Genomic DNA, 18,706 nt, shown 5'->3' on the forward strand with positions numbered 1-18,706 from the left:
TTCTGAGGGCAAAAGGAGGTGCAACTCAATATTAGGAAGGAAACTACTACTGTATTTGTAAACTGGTAAATAACTTTCTACAAACCCTTGGTGTTATTTATTTTTTTTCTTAAGTATTTAGTAAAGTTTTTACTATGCCTCTGTGGAATGTAACTGAGTACTGTGGAATGTAACTGAGTAATACTAAAGCACAGAGGGAGGGATCACAGCTCACACAATATCTGTGCTTTCCATATTGACAGGAGCCATTCCCATTTTACAATCAGCGTTCTCCTTACCTGTCCTTTCGCTAACAATAAAACTGGGCACATGGTGCGGGGCAGTAATCTCGTATCTTGCAAAGCGCTTTGTGATGGTAGGTCACTATGAAAGGCACTATATAGAAATATATATATATATATATATATATATATATATATATATATATATATATATTATTATTGTTATTATTAATTTGCAGGTATATTCATTTACAACATATTTATTTATTTCGTGAGTGCACAAAGCCAATGGGTTTTAAGTTAGAAAACATAACTGAAGGTATACTGTGTTCCTTCTCCCTTCAGACCGTACTCCCTGCACTGACTTCAGTCAGAACAGTGTCTAATAATAACACAGCTTCACTATGTATTTACTGCAACAGAGGCACTGCAGTTGCAAAAAGGGTAAAACAAAAACCTGTATCTATCTCTTTAATAAGTCCCTCACTCACTGCAGTTTTACATATCTTCAGAGATACAGCTAAACTGGTCTCCACATAAAGAAGTGGAAACTGCTGGAAATACATACATTTAAATATAATATTTCACTGGGCAGACCTGGTCAAAATCAGTTTACTAACGCTACACTGCTACATTCATATACAACGCCGATTTATAAATTACGACAGATTTTTTTTTTTTTTTTTTTTTTTTTTAACTTAACTGGGTATAGTAAACGTGTTTTCCCACAAGGTTTTAATATCGGTCCTTTTGATTAAATTCGATAATTTAAAAAAGTCGTTTAATGAAAGAAGGAAAAAAAAAAGGTTCATGCTGAGTTTGTCGTGCGTTATCGTATGAGCATCTCTAGCTCTGAAGAAGAAACTCTGATGAAAAACCCACCAGAGCCTCCGACAATAATATAACAGTACAGTTACAAACAGCTAAATCCTCATATCCATGTCAATACATATTTATTTAGCCAAAAAGCCTATATTTTAGACGGTCTGGTTTTTTCTGTAACAGGTGATTTGGCTTTAGTTTTAAGAATTTTTTTCTCCTTCAGTTGTGGTATTTTGGTAGAGATTACAATTTCCTGAAGACGCAGCACGGAAGGGCCATCCCCTAACCAATCTCCTCGCGTTATTGGATGATCACGTGTCAGTTACTGTAACCGTGACATCGCCGTTTAAAACGAAGGACTACAACTCCCAGAATACCTTGCAAGACACCCGTCTTATGTCACAGGAAGCTAGAATTAAGTCGTGTTGCAAACAAGGGACGTTTAAAAACCTTTTAATTTGATAGTTCGGTGCAGGTTGGTATGTAATGTTAATCTCATTTTATTTAAAATATAAACTATAGATATATTAACGGAAAAGAGTATATTAACTTGTCCAACAGTAAAAATGCAAGTGCTAGATGTTCTGCAAGGTGACAGTGCCATGTGTTATATACTAATTTTGTTCCACTCAGTGACATTGCTATATATATTAAATATAAATATTTAATATATAAAATTAATTTATATAATATTTATATATATATATATATTATATATTATAATATCCTTATATATATTATATATATTTGCCGGTAATATATACAAACATGTTTTATAGATTGTATGTTTTATGTGAGTTTTTATCATTATATTTTCAGCATACACCTTGTCGTATTTATATATTCCGGTAAAACTAGTAATAGTTTTCGTGGTCAGCAGTTAATGAAGATTGTTGCTAGGCAAAACAAAATATTCTGATGTTACCAAACTGGACTCGAAAATAGTATTCAGAACAAAAGAGCTTGCAGACATCTTCTAAGAAAATACATAAAACACGATGGTTGGGTAGTAGGCATTTACCTTACGTATCAGTAATTTAATAAAGAAAGGTACTAACTGCAAGAGTTTAACTTTGACATCAGTGCTTAAACAATTCAATGAGAGTAACAGGCACACACTTTGCAAACTGTTTAAATTAAGGAAACAACAAAAAGACCTGCCTGAAGCAACTAGTTGTTATTCCCGTACACTGCAGTTCTATACTGTTTTGTGGCTGTTTGGTGAATGCAGAGGATTAGTAGCATATTATATGGCAAGCAAAATGCTGCATGGCCCCTTGTTCTAATAGAACCCTGTTTATAATATGGAACCTGTGTGACAGCCTCTGTTTCTAACTTGGGGTGGGTTTGTCCTTTTCCTCAGATGTGGAGGAGTGTGTTTCTGAGACCAGATGTGGTTAGTGGAATTCACCTCTTGTGGAAAACCAGAAGCTTGTTCACAATGCAGCTGAAGACCAAGGAGTTCCAGTCCCTCTTTACTGATGGGCTGAAGGGTATAGCAGGTACAGTCACCCTGATACATCTGTATGTTATGATTCCATTGAGACAAAAGTCTTAATCTTTGGTGGACCATTTTAGTACCTTTGTGTAGTACTTTCTGATCAGATGAATGGCTCTGTATCTTCCAGAGCTATTTGAGAAGCACAGATTTGAGCTGAGGATCGCTGGAGGTGCTGTGAGAGATCTCTTGAATGGAAAGCAGCCTCAGGATGTGGACTTTGCCACCACAGCTACCCCTGAGGAGATGAAAACCATGTTCCAGGCAGCTGGTATTCGAATGATCAACAACAAAGGAGAGCAACATGGGACCATAACAGCAAGGGTCAGTGTTTAATGTTCAGAAGCTTTTGTAATTGGTCAAATAGTTTGAGAGTACACCATTGAGTACATAGTAAATAGTACATCAAGACAATCATTGCAAAATCCCTCCAGTACAGTTTAAACAGTTCATCATGTTGCATGTGTTATAGAAAATATATTCAGATTTGTCAAACCCCTGAAATGTCACACTAACTAGGATAGGTTGTGTAAATTTGGTCTGAGCAAGGTCAGATTTGATCTGGGTCATAAATCAACTGAGGAATACTTTTCCAAGATTTACTCTGGAGCGTTCACTAGGAGAAAGAGAATTTCTCTTTTAAACACTGTAGTGTATCCAGATCATGCTCCCTCCTGCAAAAATTCTGGTTTTGTGTTCCACAATACACCTTTCATTTCATTCAGAGCACAGGCACTGTGGGAGACTGATGCGTTACTTCTGTTTTTACATATATATATATATATATATATATATATATATATATATATATATATATATATATATATATATATGAAAGGTCAAAGCTTGTAAAGTCACCTAGTAAGCAGGTGAGGCAGGGATGAACCAATCTCTGAATCTTCCAGATCTACCCAAGCTGGGGAAGTGCCATCTTGGGGATCCAGCCACTTGGCTAAATTTTGAAGTTGGAGAACAGTAATCTATTTAAAGTCAAGAGTTGCTAAACCACCTTTGTATTTGGAACTTTGAAGTGTAGATATCTGAATCCTGGGTTTCTTATGTTTCCATTTTTCTGAAGTAATGAGATCCGTTTTTCAACTTAAATTCATGCTCTGCTTTGCTTATTTAACTAATGCTAAAGTAAATGTGCCCTGAACTTTTCAAAGCAGAGAGAATTACACAACACAAGCTTCTAAGCTTTGCAGATAAGCAGTCCTTCCATGCACAGGACATTACATCTTGTTGTGTGTTGTAGCTTCATGAGCAGAACTTTGAGGTGACGACACTGCGAGTGGACGTTGTGACTGATGGAAGGCATGCTGAAGTGGAGTTCACCACAGACTGGGAGAAGGATGCAGAGCGACGGGATCTTACCATCAACTCAATGTTTCTAGGTAAACCGTGCATTAGCCATAAAGCTTTTCATTGAAAGAGTCTCTTCTGTGTAATTTATAAAGAGGTGCACTGCAGCTGCACTGCTCTGAGTTTCTCGTATGACTGGCTCTCTTAAAGACCCATTTCCTCAATCACGGTACCGGTCACAATTATAATTATTAAATATAAAAAAAAGACCTCCAGAAATACAGTCTCAGTTTCTCAGAAGCTTCAATTGAGCAGCAAGATTTGACAACCTTCACAATGACAAACTTTTCTTGAGTTTCACAACCACTCATACGTACATCAGCCACCAGGGGGAACCCGTCACACTGTTGTAGATTTCCAGTACATCTACATACCCTCATTCATATTCCTTGCACGCATTCATTCGTTATTTTCATTCATGTATTTACTGTGTTTTTGTCTCTAACAAGGAAAACAATAGCAACCAGCTGAACTTTTTTATTTTAAGTAACTTCTCATGTGGAATGTCCTTAGTTGGGTGATTCAGTAGTTTGCATTAATAATACATTTGGGATCTTTTGTTTGTGTTCAGCATGCTTGAAACTACTACAAATGACATCACATTTCTACTACATATAAAATGCATACCTAGAAAACTTGGCGAGGAAAACTGCTGTATTGTAGGAAGAGTTGAGGTCACGTGTGTGGGGGTTTGTGATGTGGACAAAGGTCTAACGGGGGTTATTTTGAGATCTACGTATTTTTGTACACCTTTGTCTGGCTTAATCAAGTCAAGTTTTTTTTTTTGTAGCTCTGTAGTTATCCCCCACTGAGAATAAAATAATATAGTGGAGACAGTCTGTACATACACACACACACACACACACACACACACATATGTCCACTAATCTGTATGTCACACTTCCATTTGTTCATATATGTGCTTATCCAATTGCCACAAGAATTAAAATGCACATTATTTAGCATACTTTACTGGGAGTATCAGATTCCTGGGATATATAGAGGTGTCTGTCTATCCCTAAACCCACCTGTCTGGATCTCATACCTAAATATTTACATTTATCCTGAAAACAGCTTATCACATTGGCATTAAACATTTCATTGCCCATTCATATTCTGTAATGCTCTTGACATATGTCATGGTCAGGAAGGTATGTCCCAAGTCCAAATCGTTTCCAGTACTGTAATGTGACTGTGCAGTACTGCTGTTCACACTGGTCCTGCTGGTCTCTGATAGGGTTGGATGGCACTCTGTATGATTACTTCAATGGCTTTGAAGACCTGCAGAACAGAAAGATAAGATTTGTCGGAAGTGCAGCCGAGAGGATCCAGGAAGATTATTTAAGGATCCTGCGATATTTCAGGTATTGAAAAATCATAATGGTCTTTGCACGTATCATGAGATGTACAAAAACGACAAAAATATGCATGAATGTGGTAATTCAATAAATGATGGCTTTTGGAGTTCATTAATGCTGTGCAGTTGGTGATTCATGTGAGCTGAATGGTTAACAATAGTAGTACAAGGATGGGTAAGGCAGGGTTAGGTAACTATTATAATAAACCAATGTAGGGGCAACAGAACTCGGGAGGATTGCAAACACTCAAAACTGTAAGGCGAGTGTTAAAAAAACAAAATTACAATTGCATTTGAAGTTTCGTGCTTTTTAGTAACAGTAAAGCTAGTGCAAACAGCTTTTCAAAGGGTCACAGGTAACAAAGCAGCCAGGTACAGGGAACCTGAGCTCCTGGGATAATTGTGAGACAATGGAACAGCCAGAAGCAAAAATAAGATAATATTGCGATTTATATAATAAGATTTTTTAGCTTTTCATTCTTATTATTCCTCACCGGGGATGCATATCATTAATGGCGATATAGTGGAGCCATACATACAATAAAAACAAACACACAAAACTTATCTAGAGAATTGGTTCTCAAAAAAGGCTTTAAGGAAAGAACACGACAGAGCAATATGTATGTATTCATTACATGTATGTATGTATTATGGTTATAAACCCTTTTTACAAATTTAAAACTTTTGGACCTTTTCCAAGAGAATGTCACATATTTAATAATTCTTTTGCATTATTTAAATTCAGGTTTTACGGCAGGATAGCAGAAGAGCCAGGTGATCACGAGTCTGAGACTTTAGAAGCAATAAAGGAACACTCCAAGGGACTGGCTGCGATCTCCGGAGAGAGAATCTGGATGGAACTGAAGAAGACTCTGACTGGAAACCATGCAGCTCACCTAGTCAACCTCATGTACGACCTGGACGTTGCTCAGTATATCGGTAAGTCATCATCAGTTCCCATGTGTGCTAATGCACTAACCCTTTAGACCAGGCCTTCTCAAACTCGGTCCTGGGGACCCCTTGTGGCTGCTGGTTTTCATTCCAACCAAGCTCTCAATTACTTAATTAGACCATTAATTGAACAGATAATTTGCTTAATTAGACCTTTTTACTTGTTTTCAGCTCTGAACAGTTGCAGATTTCAAGTTAGCTGTAACATTTTATAAGTAACTTGAACTGCAACTGTTTAAGAGCTGCAAGCAAGTAAAAAGGTCTAATTAAACAAATTATCAATTCAATTAAGGGTCTAATTAAGTAATTGAGAGCTTGGTTGGAATGAAAACCAGCAGCCACAAGGGGTCCCCAGGACTGAGTTTGAGAAACCTTTCTTTAGACCCTTATTACAGTTTATTGTGGTCACTAGTGCTGTCTAAAAATTTTAATGACACTAACCTGTGAAACATATCTCCATTGAAAGCATCCTGGTTTCCATCCCCTTAAGCCTTTTAATGGACACTGCTGAAAACAAGTAGTTACAACTCCAGATGTTATTCTGACTAAAAATAATAAAAAATTTAACTGAATAAACCATTAACATAATAATCTACTACATGGCTGTTTGGGCAAATAGCAAAAATAACAACTGTCAAAATTACATGATTTTTTTTATATTGTGTCTTTGGTATACACTAGATTTGAAACACATTTGGCCATATTCACAAAGCATTTACCACTGTGCTAATAAAGAACCAGTCGTTTTCCATAAAGAAGGCAAAACACTGACGTTAAAAAGCTTAAGGGATGTAATAGTTTAATCATTTAAACTATAACTTTTTCTTAAATGTTTAATATATTTAATTAGTTTAAACTAGAGGGAAAAAAAACGACATAAATACGTCTTTCATACATCCATAAAATGTGACGTAAATACTAGTTTACGTGCTGAGTAGTGACAGGGAAAAGAGCTCTGGTTGATTGCATCAGCGGGGGCGAGAAGGAGAGTCCAGCTACTAGCTAACATTTGACATGTCTGAAAAGGAGCAAAGGCTGAGAAATGAACTGAGCTTTTGTGTACCATGGTAGCTGAAGACACGCTGCCAATAAGTTCTGTTAAAGGTGCAGGATTTCTCATGTTTATGGCTTTTGTGGAGCCGGAATACTGTGTGCCTTTGAGGCAAACTATAACCACGTGCATGGAGAAACACTATGAAGCGTGTAAGCACGTTTCATCTGTGCCCTCGGAACATCTTTTTTACTGCTGCTGGACTTGCAGTTAATTGTTTACTCACAAGACGGACGGAGCGTGTCGAGATGATATATTTTTTTTAAAACCAAAAACAACTGAAAGCATGTAACTAAAGTAGAGTGGCGCAGTTAAACTAACATTAAAATGTAACTTTATTATTAGTATTATTATTTTTGTTTTTTTTAAATACGGGTTTCTGAATAAAGCAGAACCTTTTTGGCAACTTCTGAAAAACCGCCAAATGTTTTGCATATTTCTGGGTTTGTGTTTTGGAGCTTTTTGTTCAACTGAATCTTCTTAAACTAAACAACTGAGGTTGGATGACAATTAAAATGATTCAAGGAAGTTACTGTAAACTAAGATTAAAATTGAACTTTTTTTTTTTTTTTTTAACTTGAAATTAATGTTTTCAATATTCCTGGTTTGTGATCTTCAAATTGATTTTTGTTCTGGAGCTCTGGTTCCACTGCTGCTGTTTACTGTTCTGACTAACTTCAGCAATGGATAAATGATTCTTGATAAGTACAATAACATAAGCAACATATTGATTGTGTACGGAATAGATGTATATGCTAGTGTCACTTTTTGTAATCGTTTAAACTACCAAAATAAGAGGAGCATAATCAAATACCTTATTAAATGATATTTACATCCCAACATCCTTGGCATTAACAGTTAACACGGTGGTAAATGCTTTATGAATGTGGGCCTTTGTCCTTCATGGACGAGTGTTCTTGTTGTCAGGGTTACCTGTAAACGGGAGTCTGGAGGAACTAAATCGTGTGTGGAAGAACGCACAGCACCGGAACCCTAAGCCCATGACCGTCCTGTCCGCTCTGTTCCGAGGGCAGGACGATGTGAACAAGCTGGATTTGAGGCTGAAAATCTCCAGAGAAGAGAAGAACCTCGGCCTGTTCTTGGTGAAGCACAGAAGAGATCTACGCAAGGCAGACTATGAGACAGACAGCTTGAAGCCCTTCAGAGACTATATCATAGACGTCAGTAATATCTCTGTTTTTTTCTAATGTTAAAGAATTGTGTCAAATATAAAATTTTGGTATTTATTTGGGGATATGCATTTGTGATAAAACTTGCAAAGGATATTCTTTAGCACAAGTTAGTCTGGTCTGTCTTTCAGGCTTTCTGTCTGCAAGACACACATATATAAATCATTTTGTCTAATTGTGACGAAACATGTCTCGCCCATAAGTTATTGAATATATAAGTATCAGAAAAGATATGGAGGCATTTGACTTTTTTAAATTGGCGGATGTCGGTTGCGATTTCCTTTAATAGTGATATTGATAGCTCTAATTCTGTATTGAAAGGAAGTTAGTATCCCTAACTTTTTTTTTTGTTTGTTTTGTTACTTCAGTCAAGGGAGCCAGATGTCCAAAGCAGAATCTGTGAATTGCTGAAATACCAGGGGGAGGAACAGCTGTTAGCAGAAATGGAGAAGTGGTCCATCCCACGTTTCCCAGTCAGCGGGCATGACCTGAGAAAAATGGGGATCACCTCTGGGAAAGAGATCGGCGCAATACTGCAGACTCTGAGGGACCTCTGGAAAAAGAGTGGATATCAAATGGACAAAGATGAACTTCTGAAGGATGTCAAAAATCTATAGGAAAAGAGAATCCTTTTCCGCTATGAAATATTGGCCTCAACTGATGGAAATAAGACTCCCATGGCATAGCAGTGTAAGCCAATTCAGATTTGACTGTGGTAGGAGATACACCTCCACTTGTTACATTGTTACATGGCGGGTAATTAAAGGGTTTATAGTTTGTGATAAAATTCCATGAATCATACCAGTCGAGAACTTTCATTCACTCTGTCGCTGTCATATGCAGTACTGGAATGTTTTTATTTTTTTAAGTTAAGCAATGTTCTTTAATATTGAATTACAGTAGAACATGTCATGTCCAATATCATTGGTTCCAGGGGTCCTTTTGGATATGTATGAATTCCGCATCTTAGTTGGAGTCATTATACCACTTTGTAGTTGCTTTAATAACATCAGGGCATTATAAATTAACAATGCCATGAACATCAGTGTCTCTGAAACAACAAAGTACAGTGCTGCACGAATACTGTCCAAATGTAATCGGTGAATATTATTGCAAAACAAAGGGCTGCAATACAATAATTGACAGCATTTCAAAAACAGTTCTTACCATGCTTTCTCAGTAAATGCCAAAGTAATCCGACAAACGTGCACACAAACTGGTCAAAAATCTTAATCCCTTGTTTTCTTTTAGTGAACATTACTGGGAGTTTAGCAATGCTAGTTTTTGCTTTGTTGTTCCTTAATGTAAAATTTAGTACATAGTGTATTGCATTAGGTGTATTTTTCATGTACAGTTTGACTCAAAACTCCATCTCTGAGTGTGTTCTGCCAAACTAAAAAAAAAAAGACAGTAATGAGCAGTCACATAGTGTTCCCTCATTAGGCTCCTGTATTACTGGTGGGAGTTTATGGACAGATAAATAACCTAGGATTTCAAAGGAGTCATGACAGAACATGTGTTCTGTAGTCGGAGCACTTTTAGGTTCAGTGCAGAACCATGGAGGGTGGTCAATTATCTGTAATTTACAGTTAGTCAATCCCAGCTACAAATAGCATCATGGAACTGGATAGCATAGAGGCGGTCAGGAGACAAACAACTGACTGAACAAAAGAGCAGAAAAACTGGACAAAGATTTAATACAAAGAGAATGAAAAAAGGCTGAATGCTTTCCAGAACCAGAGAATCAAGACTTTCCTTCAATTGCTCTCAGCAGGGACATAAGACACACAACTGCACACCTACAAACATCAAGAAAACAAAACATAATAAAAATAATAATCAATATGGGGAAGGAAACTGGCATGGATATGAAAATACACAGCTTTCAGCAAAACAAAATAGTTTGGTTAAAGAGGAAAGCCTTTAAAATTTAAAGGACTAATACTAAAAAGTTATAATTCACATAGATGGTGGTGCCACTAATATTTATATCGGGAAGTTTGTTGGACTTTCAAATCTACAATTGCATCTGTTAGAAAGCAAATAAGAAATTAAATAAAAACAGGTCTTCACTGCACTGATGCCACTTCTGTGTTAATGCAATGCGTATTTGTCTTGCCACCATCCCTAACTTTTTTTTTTAACGTTACATGAACAACGTGCTGTATTTATTTATTTATTTATTTATTTATTTATTATAACATTGCCATCCAAGAAGGCTGTATTTGGGCCTAGTCTGTCCCAAAAACACAGTGGTTGAGGTTGAGCACCAGATTTGGTGCTCAGATGATTAAACTAGCTGATGGTCTTCCAGAGAATGTATACATATGATGAATGATTTACTAATTAGAGAGTACCAGGAGCAAATGAGTTTATTTGTTGTGCCACTAGGGACTTTGGACGTACTTGTCATGACTGGCTGGCCATGATGTAGAGTTAATTGGAGAACCAATGTGATATCGTTTACAGTTTAGCAATGAACTGTTTCCATTTTTTTTTTATTTCTCAGATACAGTAACAATAAAGAACTCAGCTCTAACAGAAGTTTTTCACAGTTTGATGGAACTCTTGGAGGTTAGAGATATGTTTCTTCCAGAACTCCCTTCCGCGCAGCCTGCACAAAGGACAGTTGAGCATGTAGTGGTACAGAAAAGACAGTTGATCATGCAGTTGGAACCTGCAGTAACTCCTGTGTCTTGGCTGCTGTATCGCCTTTCAATCAACCAATCAATCAATCAAATTTTAATTTTCAACGAGGACCTGAAAAGAGTTCCACAATGCCATTGCAAACAACATAAAACACAACAAATAATTAGACTATGGCTATAAGCAGCCTCAGGTATGAACCATTCTAATTTTAACTTTTGTTGAAACTCATTCCAGTCATTGAAATGAATGACAACAAGACCTGTTGCTATCTCTTCCATGAGCTGGAAGAGTGGAAGGGACGCAAATCCTCATTTGCAGCCCCAATCTTTTTTGTCAATGAGAATGTACACGGACCACAGGTCTTGAAATACAGTTACCAAAAATAAATATCTTCTGCCTCGTATTGATTAATGTATTGATGATTTGAAGGGGGTGAAGATATTTTCTAAACTAGATTTAAAGTCAGGGTACCATCAAATCAGTATTAAAGATATTGACAGAACAGCTTTTCGAACACTGCATGGTCTATATAAATTTCCTGTTCCTCCATTTGGATTGACAAATTCCCCTGTAACATGACTTTAATGACTGAAGTATTTAGGATTTACTGGATGCCTGTGCTATTGTGTATCTGGACAATATTTTAGTGTACAGACTATGAAGGAACATGGATGTTTCTATGTTCCTTCATAGTCTGTACACTAAAAAAATCAACTATATGCAAAGCTTGAAAATTTGTATTCAGAGTTCGGAGTTTACAGTTTCTGGGATTTATTTTATTGAATAAAGAACCGTCTATGGATCCCCCAAAAGAGGTGCTGAAGAACTGGCTCTGGCAGTCAACATTTTTATGAGCTTGGCCAATTACTATCGGAAGTGTGTTTTGTATTTGTCCATACTGCAGCCCCTCTGGCAAAGAAGAAGATGCATTTGGTCTCCTTTAAAATATGTTAAATAAAGTACCAACCTTAAAATTACCCAGACCTTGCATAAAGTATCAAACACTGCAATGGCTGCACTGAATCAATCAGACCATGCATTGCCTTGGTAGTATAAAATAAAGCAGCTGACACAGCTTCCAGATCACTTGAAATAAACGCTATTTTGGTTATCCAACAGCATGATGAGATTGGTAAATAACTGTGATGAATACTTGAGACATTTGGAATGCTCTTCACAAATTAGCCATGTCTACTACATGCCGAAACAGCAGACAGAACGAATCAATAGAACTTGTGGAGAGCATTTGTTAATTATCAGCAAGGGGACTGTTGCATACCAAGTGCTGAAATAGCAACAATGCTGATCAAGCACCAGTTGGCTGCACACCTCTTTACTGCTACCTGTTTATTTCTGTTACTTGTGATTTCATATTTTGATATATGTGCATCACATCAATAAAACATGTATTTTTAAGAGATGTAACTTGTAATAACACATTTCGTTACCTGACTGAAAAAGGAATCATTACAGTTACAAGTTAATGAACAATGTAATCAGATTACGCTACTAGGTACTGAAAATTGAATACTGCAGGCTGCTATTCCAATTGTTTTTGGTTTCAAACGAAAATTGGAACCTAAAAATGATGCAAGAAATTGTACTTTTTAACCGTTTGTATAAAGCTATAACACAAATAAATAAATACAAATCATATGGCCATCTAATGATTTCTACTTACTCTGTACTAAGCTGCTTTCTACCTGTACAACCATGCTGTCATCTTTGAATCAAACGTTGACATAAGTCTGTGCGCTTTTAGATACAGTAAGTCATCTCGTAGGCAGGACTTTACCGGTTAACATTTGTTCAGACAATGTGTGTGTCCATATTAAACCTATATGGGCAGTTGATACTGAAAAAACAAAATAGGACTTCATATATTTATAGTCTGTACACCGAAAGATCAATATACCTTGCATTTTGAGCAAGACGCAAAGAGGCAGAACGCTGGCATGTTTCACCTCAAAGAGACGGCACGCTGCTTACCGTGGTGCTAAAGGATAGCTCCTCCCTTCTGGAAGGTTTCTCAGATATAAACCAGCAGGTTACACGCGCTGTGCTTAAAGTAATCCGGTGCTCAAGCGCACTCTCGCCAGTGATACATTACAGTTTAAATCGGAACAATTTCTGTTGGATTCTACAGCTCTCAAAAAAGAAGAGAATCGTACATGTAAGTGTTTACAATCAGCTCAGCTACACTTTCTATAATGGCATTATCTTTTCAAAACATCAGCAACTTTAGCCTTGAAATGGAGAAGCAGCAAGACCTGGAGAGAAACGAGAGCCTTGCCAACATTGAAGTCGCCCTTCTGTGCGTAATATTCCTGTGCGCTTTGGGCTTAAATTCGGGGATCCTCGTTATCCTCTGGAAGAGACGAAAGCAGGTTTCCAGAATGCGCGTTTTTGTGCTCCACCTTTGCTTGGCAGATCTCGTGGTGGCTTTTTTTCAAGTTTTCCCACAACTTTTTTGGGACATAACGGACAGATTCGTTGGCCCCGACGTGGTTTGCAGGCTGGTAAAGTATTTGCAGATTGTAGGCATGTTTGCTTCGACATACATGATTGTGGTGATGACCCTGGACCGCTACCAGGCGATATGTAAACCCATGGTGACTTTCCAAAGAAAGAGAGCTCGCTGGAACGTCCCGGTTTGCGTGGCTTGGGGCATCTCTTTGGTCGGAAGCCTCCCTCAGATGTTCATATTTTCCAAGGTTGAAGTTTCACCGGGAGTGTTTGACTGTTGGGCTCAGTTTATAGAGCCGTGGGGACTGAAAGCGTATGTGACGTGGATAACACTGGTGATTTTCATTTGTCCGATCCTTACCGTGATAGTCTGCCAGGTGCGAATCTGTCGAGCTATCCAGATAAACCTGTACACCAAGACGCATCAGCACAAAGAGAACGCTGCTAAGATACCCCTTCCTTCAAGGGCTAGCAGCATCACAGGAGTGTCTAAAGCTAGAACCAAGACTGTGAAAATGACAGTGGTGATTGTAATGGCATACATCTTCTGCTGGGCGCCGTTCTTCATCGTACAGCTGTGGTCTGTCTGGGATGAGAATGCCCCCACAGAAAGTAAGAACCGTGTTCAGTGCTCTTTTCAGAATTCGTTCTGTTTGGACAGTATTTGGTATAGATTAATTTTAGCCATTCATTATGTATACCACAACATCAGAATTTCGAAAAATACATAGAAAGTTACAAAAATATAGACAGGAACAGAATTTCTATTTAAGATTTAAAAAAAATAGTTATCCCCCAGAGTTTATTCTTTAAATACATATAAAATGCTAACATTAATGCACTTTCGTTTCCAGCTGCTACATTTACTATCTTAATGCTGCTGGCAAACCTGAACAGCTGCGCAAACCCCTGCGTCTACCTGCTCTTCAGCGGCTCGCTGCCGAAGAGACTAGCCACTCTGCTCTGCACAGGACGTCCCAGTCTGAAGGAGTCGGTACCGGAAGAAACCACAGTCATCAGCACCGTCTACCTGAGTCTAAGGAGCCTCTCCGACTGAAGATAGATGACCTTTTCTTTAAGGGCAGCTGTATATAGTATCATTGTTTGAGTTGCAAACGACTTAATTCAAATATAAATATAGTTGTTGTTTCTGAAATACAACACGCATATAAGAGATATGGCTGCTGCAGGTTGTTTTAAGTGTTATGTTTTAAGTGATGTATATGTTTACAGTGTGGAGATTAGTGCATGCCTGTTAGACTGAACATACAAGATACCGTCACACGTTGAGTGTAACAATTTGTAAAGGATCTGCAAAACTAGTCAATGTGCCTTCTTAATTGACGAGGAATAATCATCCAATTGATAAATGCTGACATGGTCCCTTGCTGTGAATACAGAAACGGACCGGCACTGCATAGTGACTGTTCTTCACTCAACATTGACAATTAGCCTCAAGCAAGGTCAACGAAATAACGTTTAGTTGTATAAATTTAGTGAGTGGCGTCTCGTTTATGAGCTTTGAAAATACAAAATTGTTTAGCCTAAGTGCTTAGCCGCCATTATTGAGGAAATGTTACCCTTGAGAAAACTTGGATTGTAAAATAAACACAGTGTTACATTTAATTTGTAGCCCGTTTCAGCTGTGTCGCTTTACTTTGCAGATTAAGAATAGATAAATTTGACAAAATAGCACTGCTGTCCCTACCAGTCAAACAGAAACGTTTAAGAATTAAACATAACTCTTATGTAACAGATTTTAAACACACCTTTGTGTTAATTTTAACTATTTGAGAATATACTTTAGAAGCACAAAGACACAAGTGTAACCAAACTAAAAGTATATAAAGGTATTTTACAATGCGGTTTTACCGCCATGCACTGGTCAGACAATACCTTAACCTTCCAGAAATAACAAAGCGGCTTTGTAATAATAATTTAGACGTTACGCGCTGAGCTAAATATCAAACATATTTATTTCTGAGTAGACACCTATAGCAGTAGACAGACTTTTTTTCTTAAATCAATCTATCTATCTATCTATCTATCTATCTATCTATCTATATATATATATATATATATATATATATATATATATATATATATATATATATATATATATATATATATATATAGTGAATGTTTTAGCTACAAAAACTGAAGAAACGAGTGGAATAGTGGTAGCTACGTGTTCATGCTTGTTAAACGTACTTTAATGTATGCCGTTTTCTATTTTTTCATTGTGTTTTGTGAATTTACTGAACTAAAATGTCGAGTCAATATAAATATATGTTAACAATGTTTATGTAGGCCTGTTATCACATTGTTAACATTACAGCTAAAACTGTAACGATTCCATACTTTACAACGTGGGTTTTGCAACAGAAAAAAACCCTAAAAAACACACACTCACACTCAAATCAAACCAGACCAGATGGAAATTACGTTCTTTTTTAATTTTTTTTTTTTATTATTATTATTTTTTTTTAAAGTGTTCAATACAACACAAACGTAATCCTCTTTTGTAGGCTATCCTTAGGAGAAAATGATTCAGTGTACAGCAGTTGTAACTTCTACAGCAGCTGAGCCCAGTCCAGACATGATATTGAAGGGTGTGTGGTATTTCCTGAAATGTTTAATGTAAAACAAATTAAAATATAATAGATTATTTGTTGTTTGGAGTGATTCCTGGTTAGTAATATAACATTAAAATGTTTTATTACTTTCAGAAAGAGAGTAATTCAAGTGTATGTGTCTCTCATTACAGCTTGTGCCATTCTTACAATTGTATTTAAAGTCTTTGATGTTGAAACACAGTGGGTGGTGCACAGCTGGACTGAATGAAGTAATGTGGAGGCGACAGCACCTTTCACCGCCCATGTCTCTTACAAGAACAATACGGAAAGCTAGAGAAATGAATGAGCAGTGACTGTATCAAAGATACAAGTTAATACAGCTAACGGACAAATTGGACGAAAACTAGATTGGACCACCCATGCAATTGGAGGGAAGTCGGAACACTGTTGTATGGCAGACGATTGCCGTAATGAATAATAATAATAATAATAATAATAATAATAATAATAATAATAATAATAATAATAATAATCAAAATAAATGTTGAACAAACGTTTGCAAAGGATTTGATTATTAATACACAATGTGCATTTTGTCAAGTCAGTTCAGTCAAGGGATAAATCCCTATTATATATATATATATATATATATCCATATATAATATATGTATATATATATATATATATATATATATATATATATTACACCAAACTGTTTGATACTGTAGTACACTATTTAGATTATTTTAAATGGGTAAAATAAACAAGGTGTTCTCAATAAACAAACAAAAAGCAATTAAAGCAAAAAAAAAAAAAAAAAAAAAAATAATAATTCCTCATCCTAGATACACTCCAGTAGAGAAGGAGGCAGGGTGGTGCTGTACAGCTCAATGGTAAAATAATAACATCTGTTGAAACACAGAACCAATGTGAGTCAATCTGGGTCAAACTGACACTAGAAGTGTGTTTACACTTAAAACTCCATCCTGAGCTGGAGTAAATTGGATGAAAAGATTCTTGGAGTCATGCGTTTACACTTGAGCAGCGCTGTAAGCCAGGTCTGAGCCTATACACTCACGCATAGCCTCTGAACTAGTGTGTGACCTCTGACCCCAGATCTCGCTATACACAAGACAAGAAGTTAATACAGTCATGCATTGACATTTTTATTGAATGACTGTAGATGTTATTTACTTCATACTTATATTGGACTCAGCATTCCCCAAGATATGAAGCGATAGTAGTGGTGGAGACCCAACAAGATGTTCATTGCAAGATCTGCACACATTGAAGATATGAGCCTTTCCTACATTCCTACCATCCTTACCTCCATAGCAGCTCAAATCATGGGCTCCATCCTAATGAGTAACCTTGAGAATACTCTATATATAATAACAACACTATAAAGGATAGCCAACATGGAGTCTGAAAAGGATAGTGCAGTATGACTAATTTTTCTTTGAAGAAAGTACTATGAGGATGCATAGTAGGATATACTGCCTTCCTTAAAAATGCAGACCAATAAGTAGAGGCAGTCCAAATCTGCAGGTAACAGATTTCCTCTGAATTTGCAGTCTTTCACAGATTCACCATTTTCTGCAGCTGAACTGTTCTCAGCTGACCACAGAGACAGTATGAATCAATAAATAAATATTTATTACTTGTCCTATCATGTTGTTCTATATTAACAATCCTCTAGTTTAACCTGATGATTATCGTGGTCTCTGTATAAAGTTCCCATCTGTAGAAAGTATTTTTTCCAAAGTAAAGAAATCATCTGTATAGCAAGCAAACATCTGCATGATATAGTTTTAGTAAACAAAATAATTCAACAACATTTTAAAGAAAGCAACATTTCTTCAAAGTTTGACAAGTGATTTTGAAAATACGGTGTTCAATTACAGACAAGGCATTGGATATATTTTAATGAATGTAAAATTAAAACCATTCTGTACCACTGTGATTAAATGGATTATACTTTGTAAAGTCTTCATTAGATTATGTATCTCTATGAATGGCTCTGGTTTTGGGGCAATTTAAGGTAGAATCTTTTCAATTGCACTTTGTTAGCTGTTTAAGATGAATTTCCCTGCCCCGCTCCCATGGTTACCGTTAGCTTTTTATCATTTGGGAAAACTATTCTTCCAACTTTTACTAGCAAGGGCTAACACTTTCAGATATAAACCCAGTGACATTGTTAAAATCAATGTCATACGCCTTTTCAATATTTTACAATTCTTTACCATGTGTAAGGTAACACTAATTTGCAAAATGTACACCAAACATGTATTCATTTCTATTATAACAAATCCCAATGGAGTCTTTGAAGTTAAAATTTAAATGATAAAATGTTCATTTAGCATACAAAATCTCCATGTTTAACAAAAGTTGTCACACTTCTTTATAGTTAGATGAATACTTTTATGGACATACTATCTCTGGCTTGTTTATAAAAAGCCTTGGTTATGTAAATGGTAGCCATGCAAACAGTCATGACAATTAAGATTGTGACAGGACTCTTACAAATATTCAAACAGCAGCATGTTCTTTAACATCATGTAAT

The 18,706-nt window shown here is 36.6% G+C and overlaps 2 protein-coding genes across 3 annotated transcripts; both read left to right on the forward strand.

Moving 5' to 3' along the window:
• The first annotated feature begins 1,434 nt into the window (after positions 1-1,434).
• Positions 1,435-11,731, forward strand: LOC121298336 (CCA tRNA nucleotidyltransferase 1, mitochondrial-like). 2 transcript variants are annotated; one of them, XM_041225427.1, is made up of 8 exons: positions 1,435-1,522; positions 2,407-2,545; positions 2,672-2,865; positions 3,797-3,935; positions 5,141-5,267; positions 6,006-6,199; positions 8,190-8,443; positions 8,821-11,731. In XM_041225427.1, the coding sequence occupies exons 2-8, from the start codon at positions 2,407-2,409 to the stop codon at positions 9,067-9,069; spliced, it is 1,296 nt and encodes a 431-aa protein (XP_041081361.1). In that variant the 5' UTR covers positions 1,435-1,522; the 3' UTR covers positions 9,070-11,731. The 2 variants fall into 2 exon arrangements, with proteins under 2 accessions (XP_041081361.1, XP_041081362.1); XM_041225428.1 differs by having other exon boundaries at positions 1,437-1,518.
• A 1,508-nt stretch (positions 11,732-13,239) lies between these two features.
• si:dkey-178o16.4 (oxytocin receptor) lies at positions 13,240-15,562 on the forward strand. Its single transcript, XM_041225430.1, has 2 exons — positions 13,240-14,179; positions 14,422-15,562. Exons 1-2 carry the CDS (start codon positions 13,312-13,314, stop codon positions 14,622-14,624), a joined length of 1,071 nt encoding a protein of 356 aa, XP_041081364.1. The 5' UTR covers positions 13,240-13,311; the 3' UTR covers positions 14,625-15,562.
• Positions 15,563-18,706: the final 3,144 nt, after the last annotated feature.

The sequence above is a fragment of the Polyodon spathula genome, chromosome 23 (assembly GCF_017654505.1).
Source record: "Polyodon spathula isolate WHYD16114869_AA chromosome 23, ASM1765450v1, whole genome shotgun sequence".
NCBI lineage: Eukaryota > Metazoa > Chordata > Actinopteri > Acipenseriformes > Polyodontidae > Polyodon > Polyodon spathula.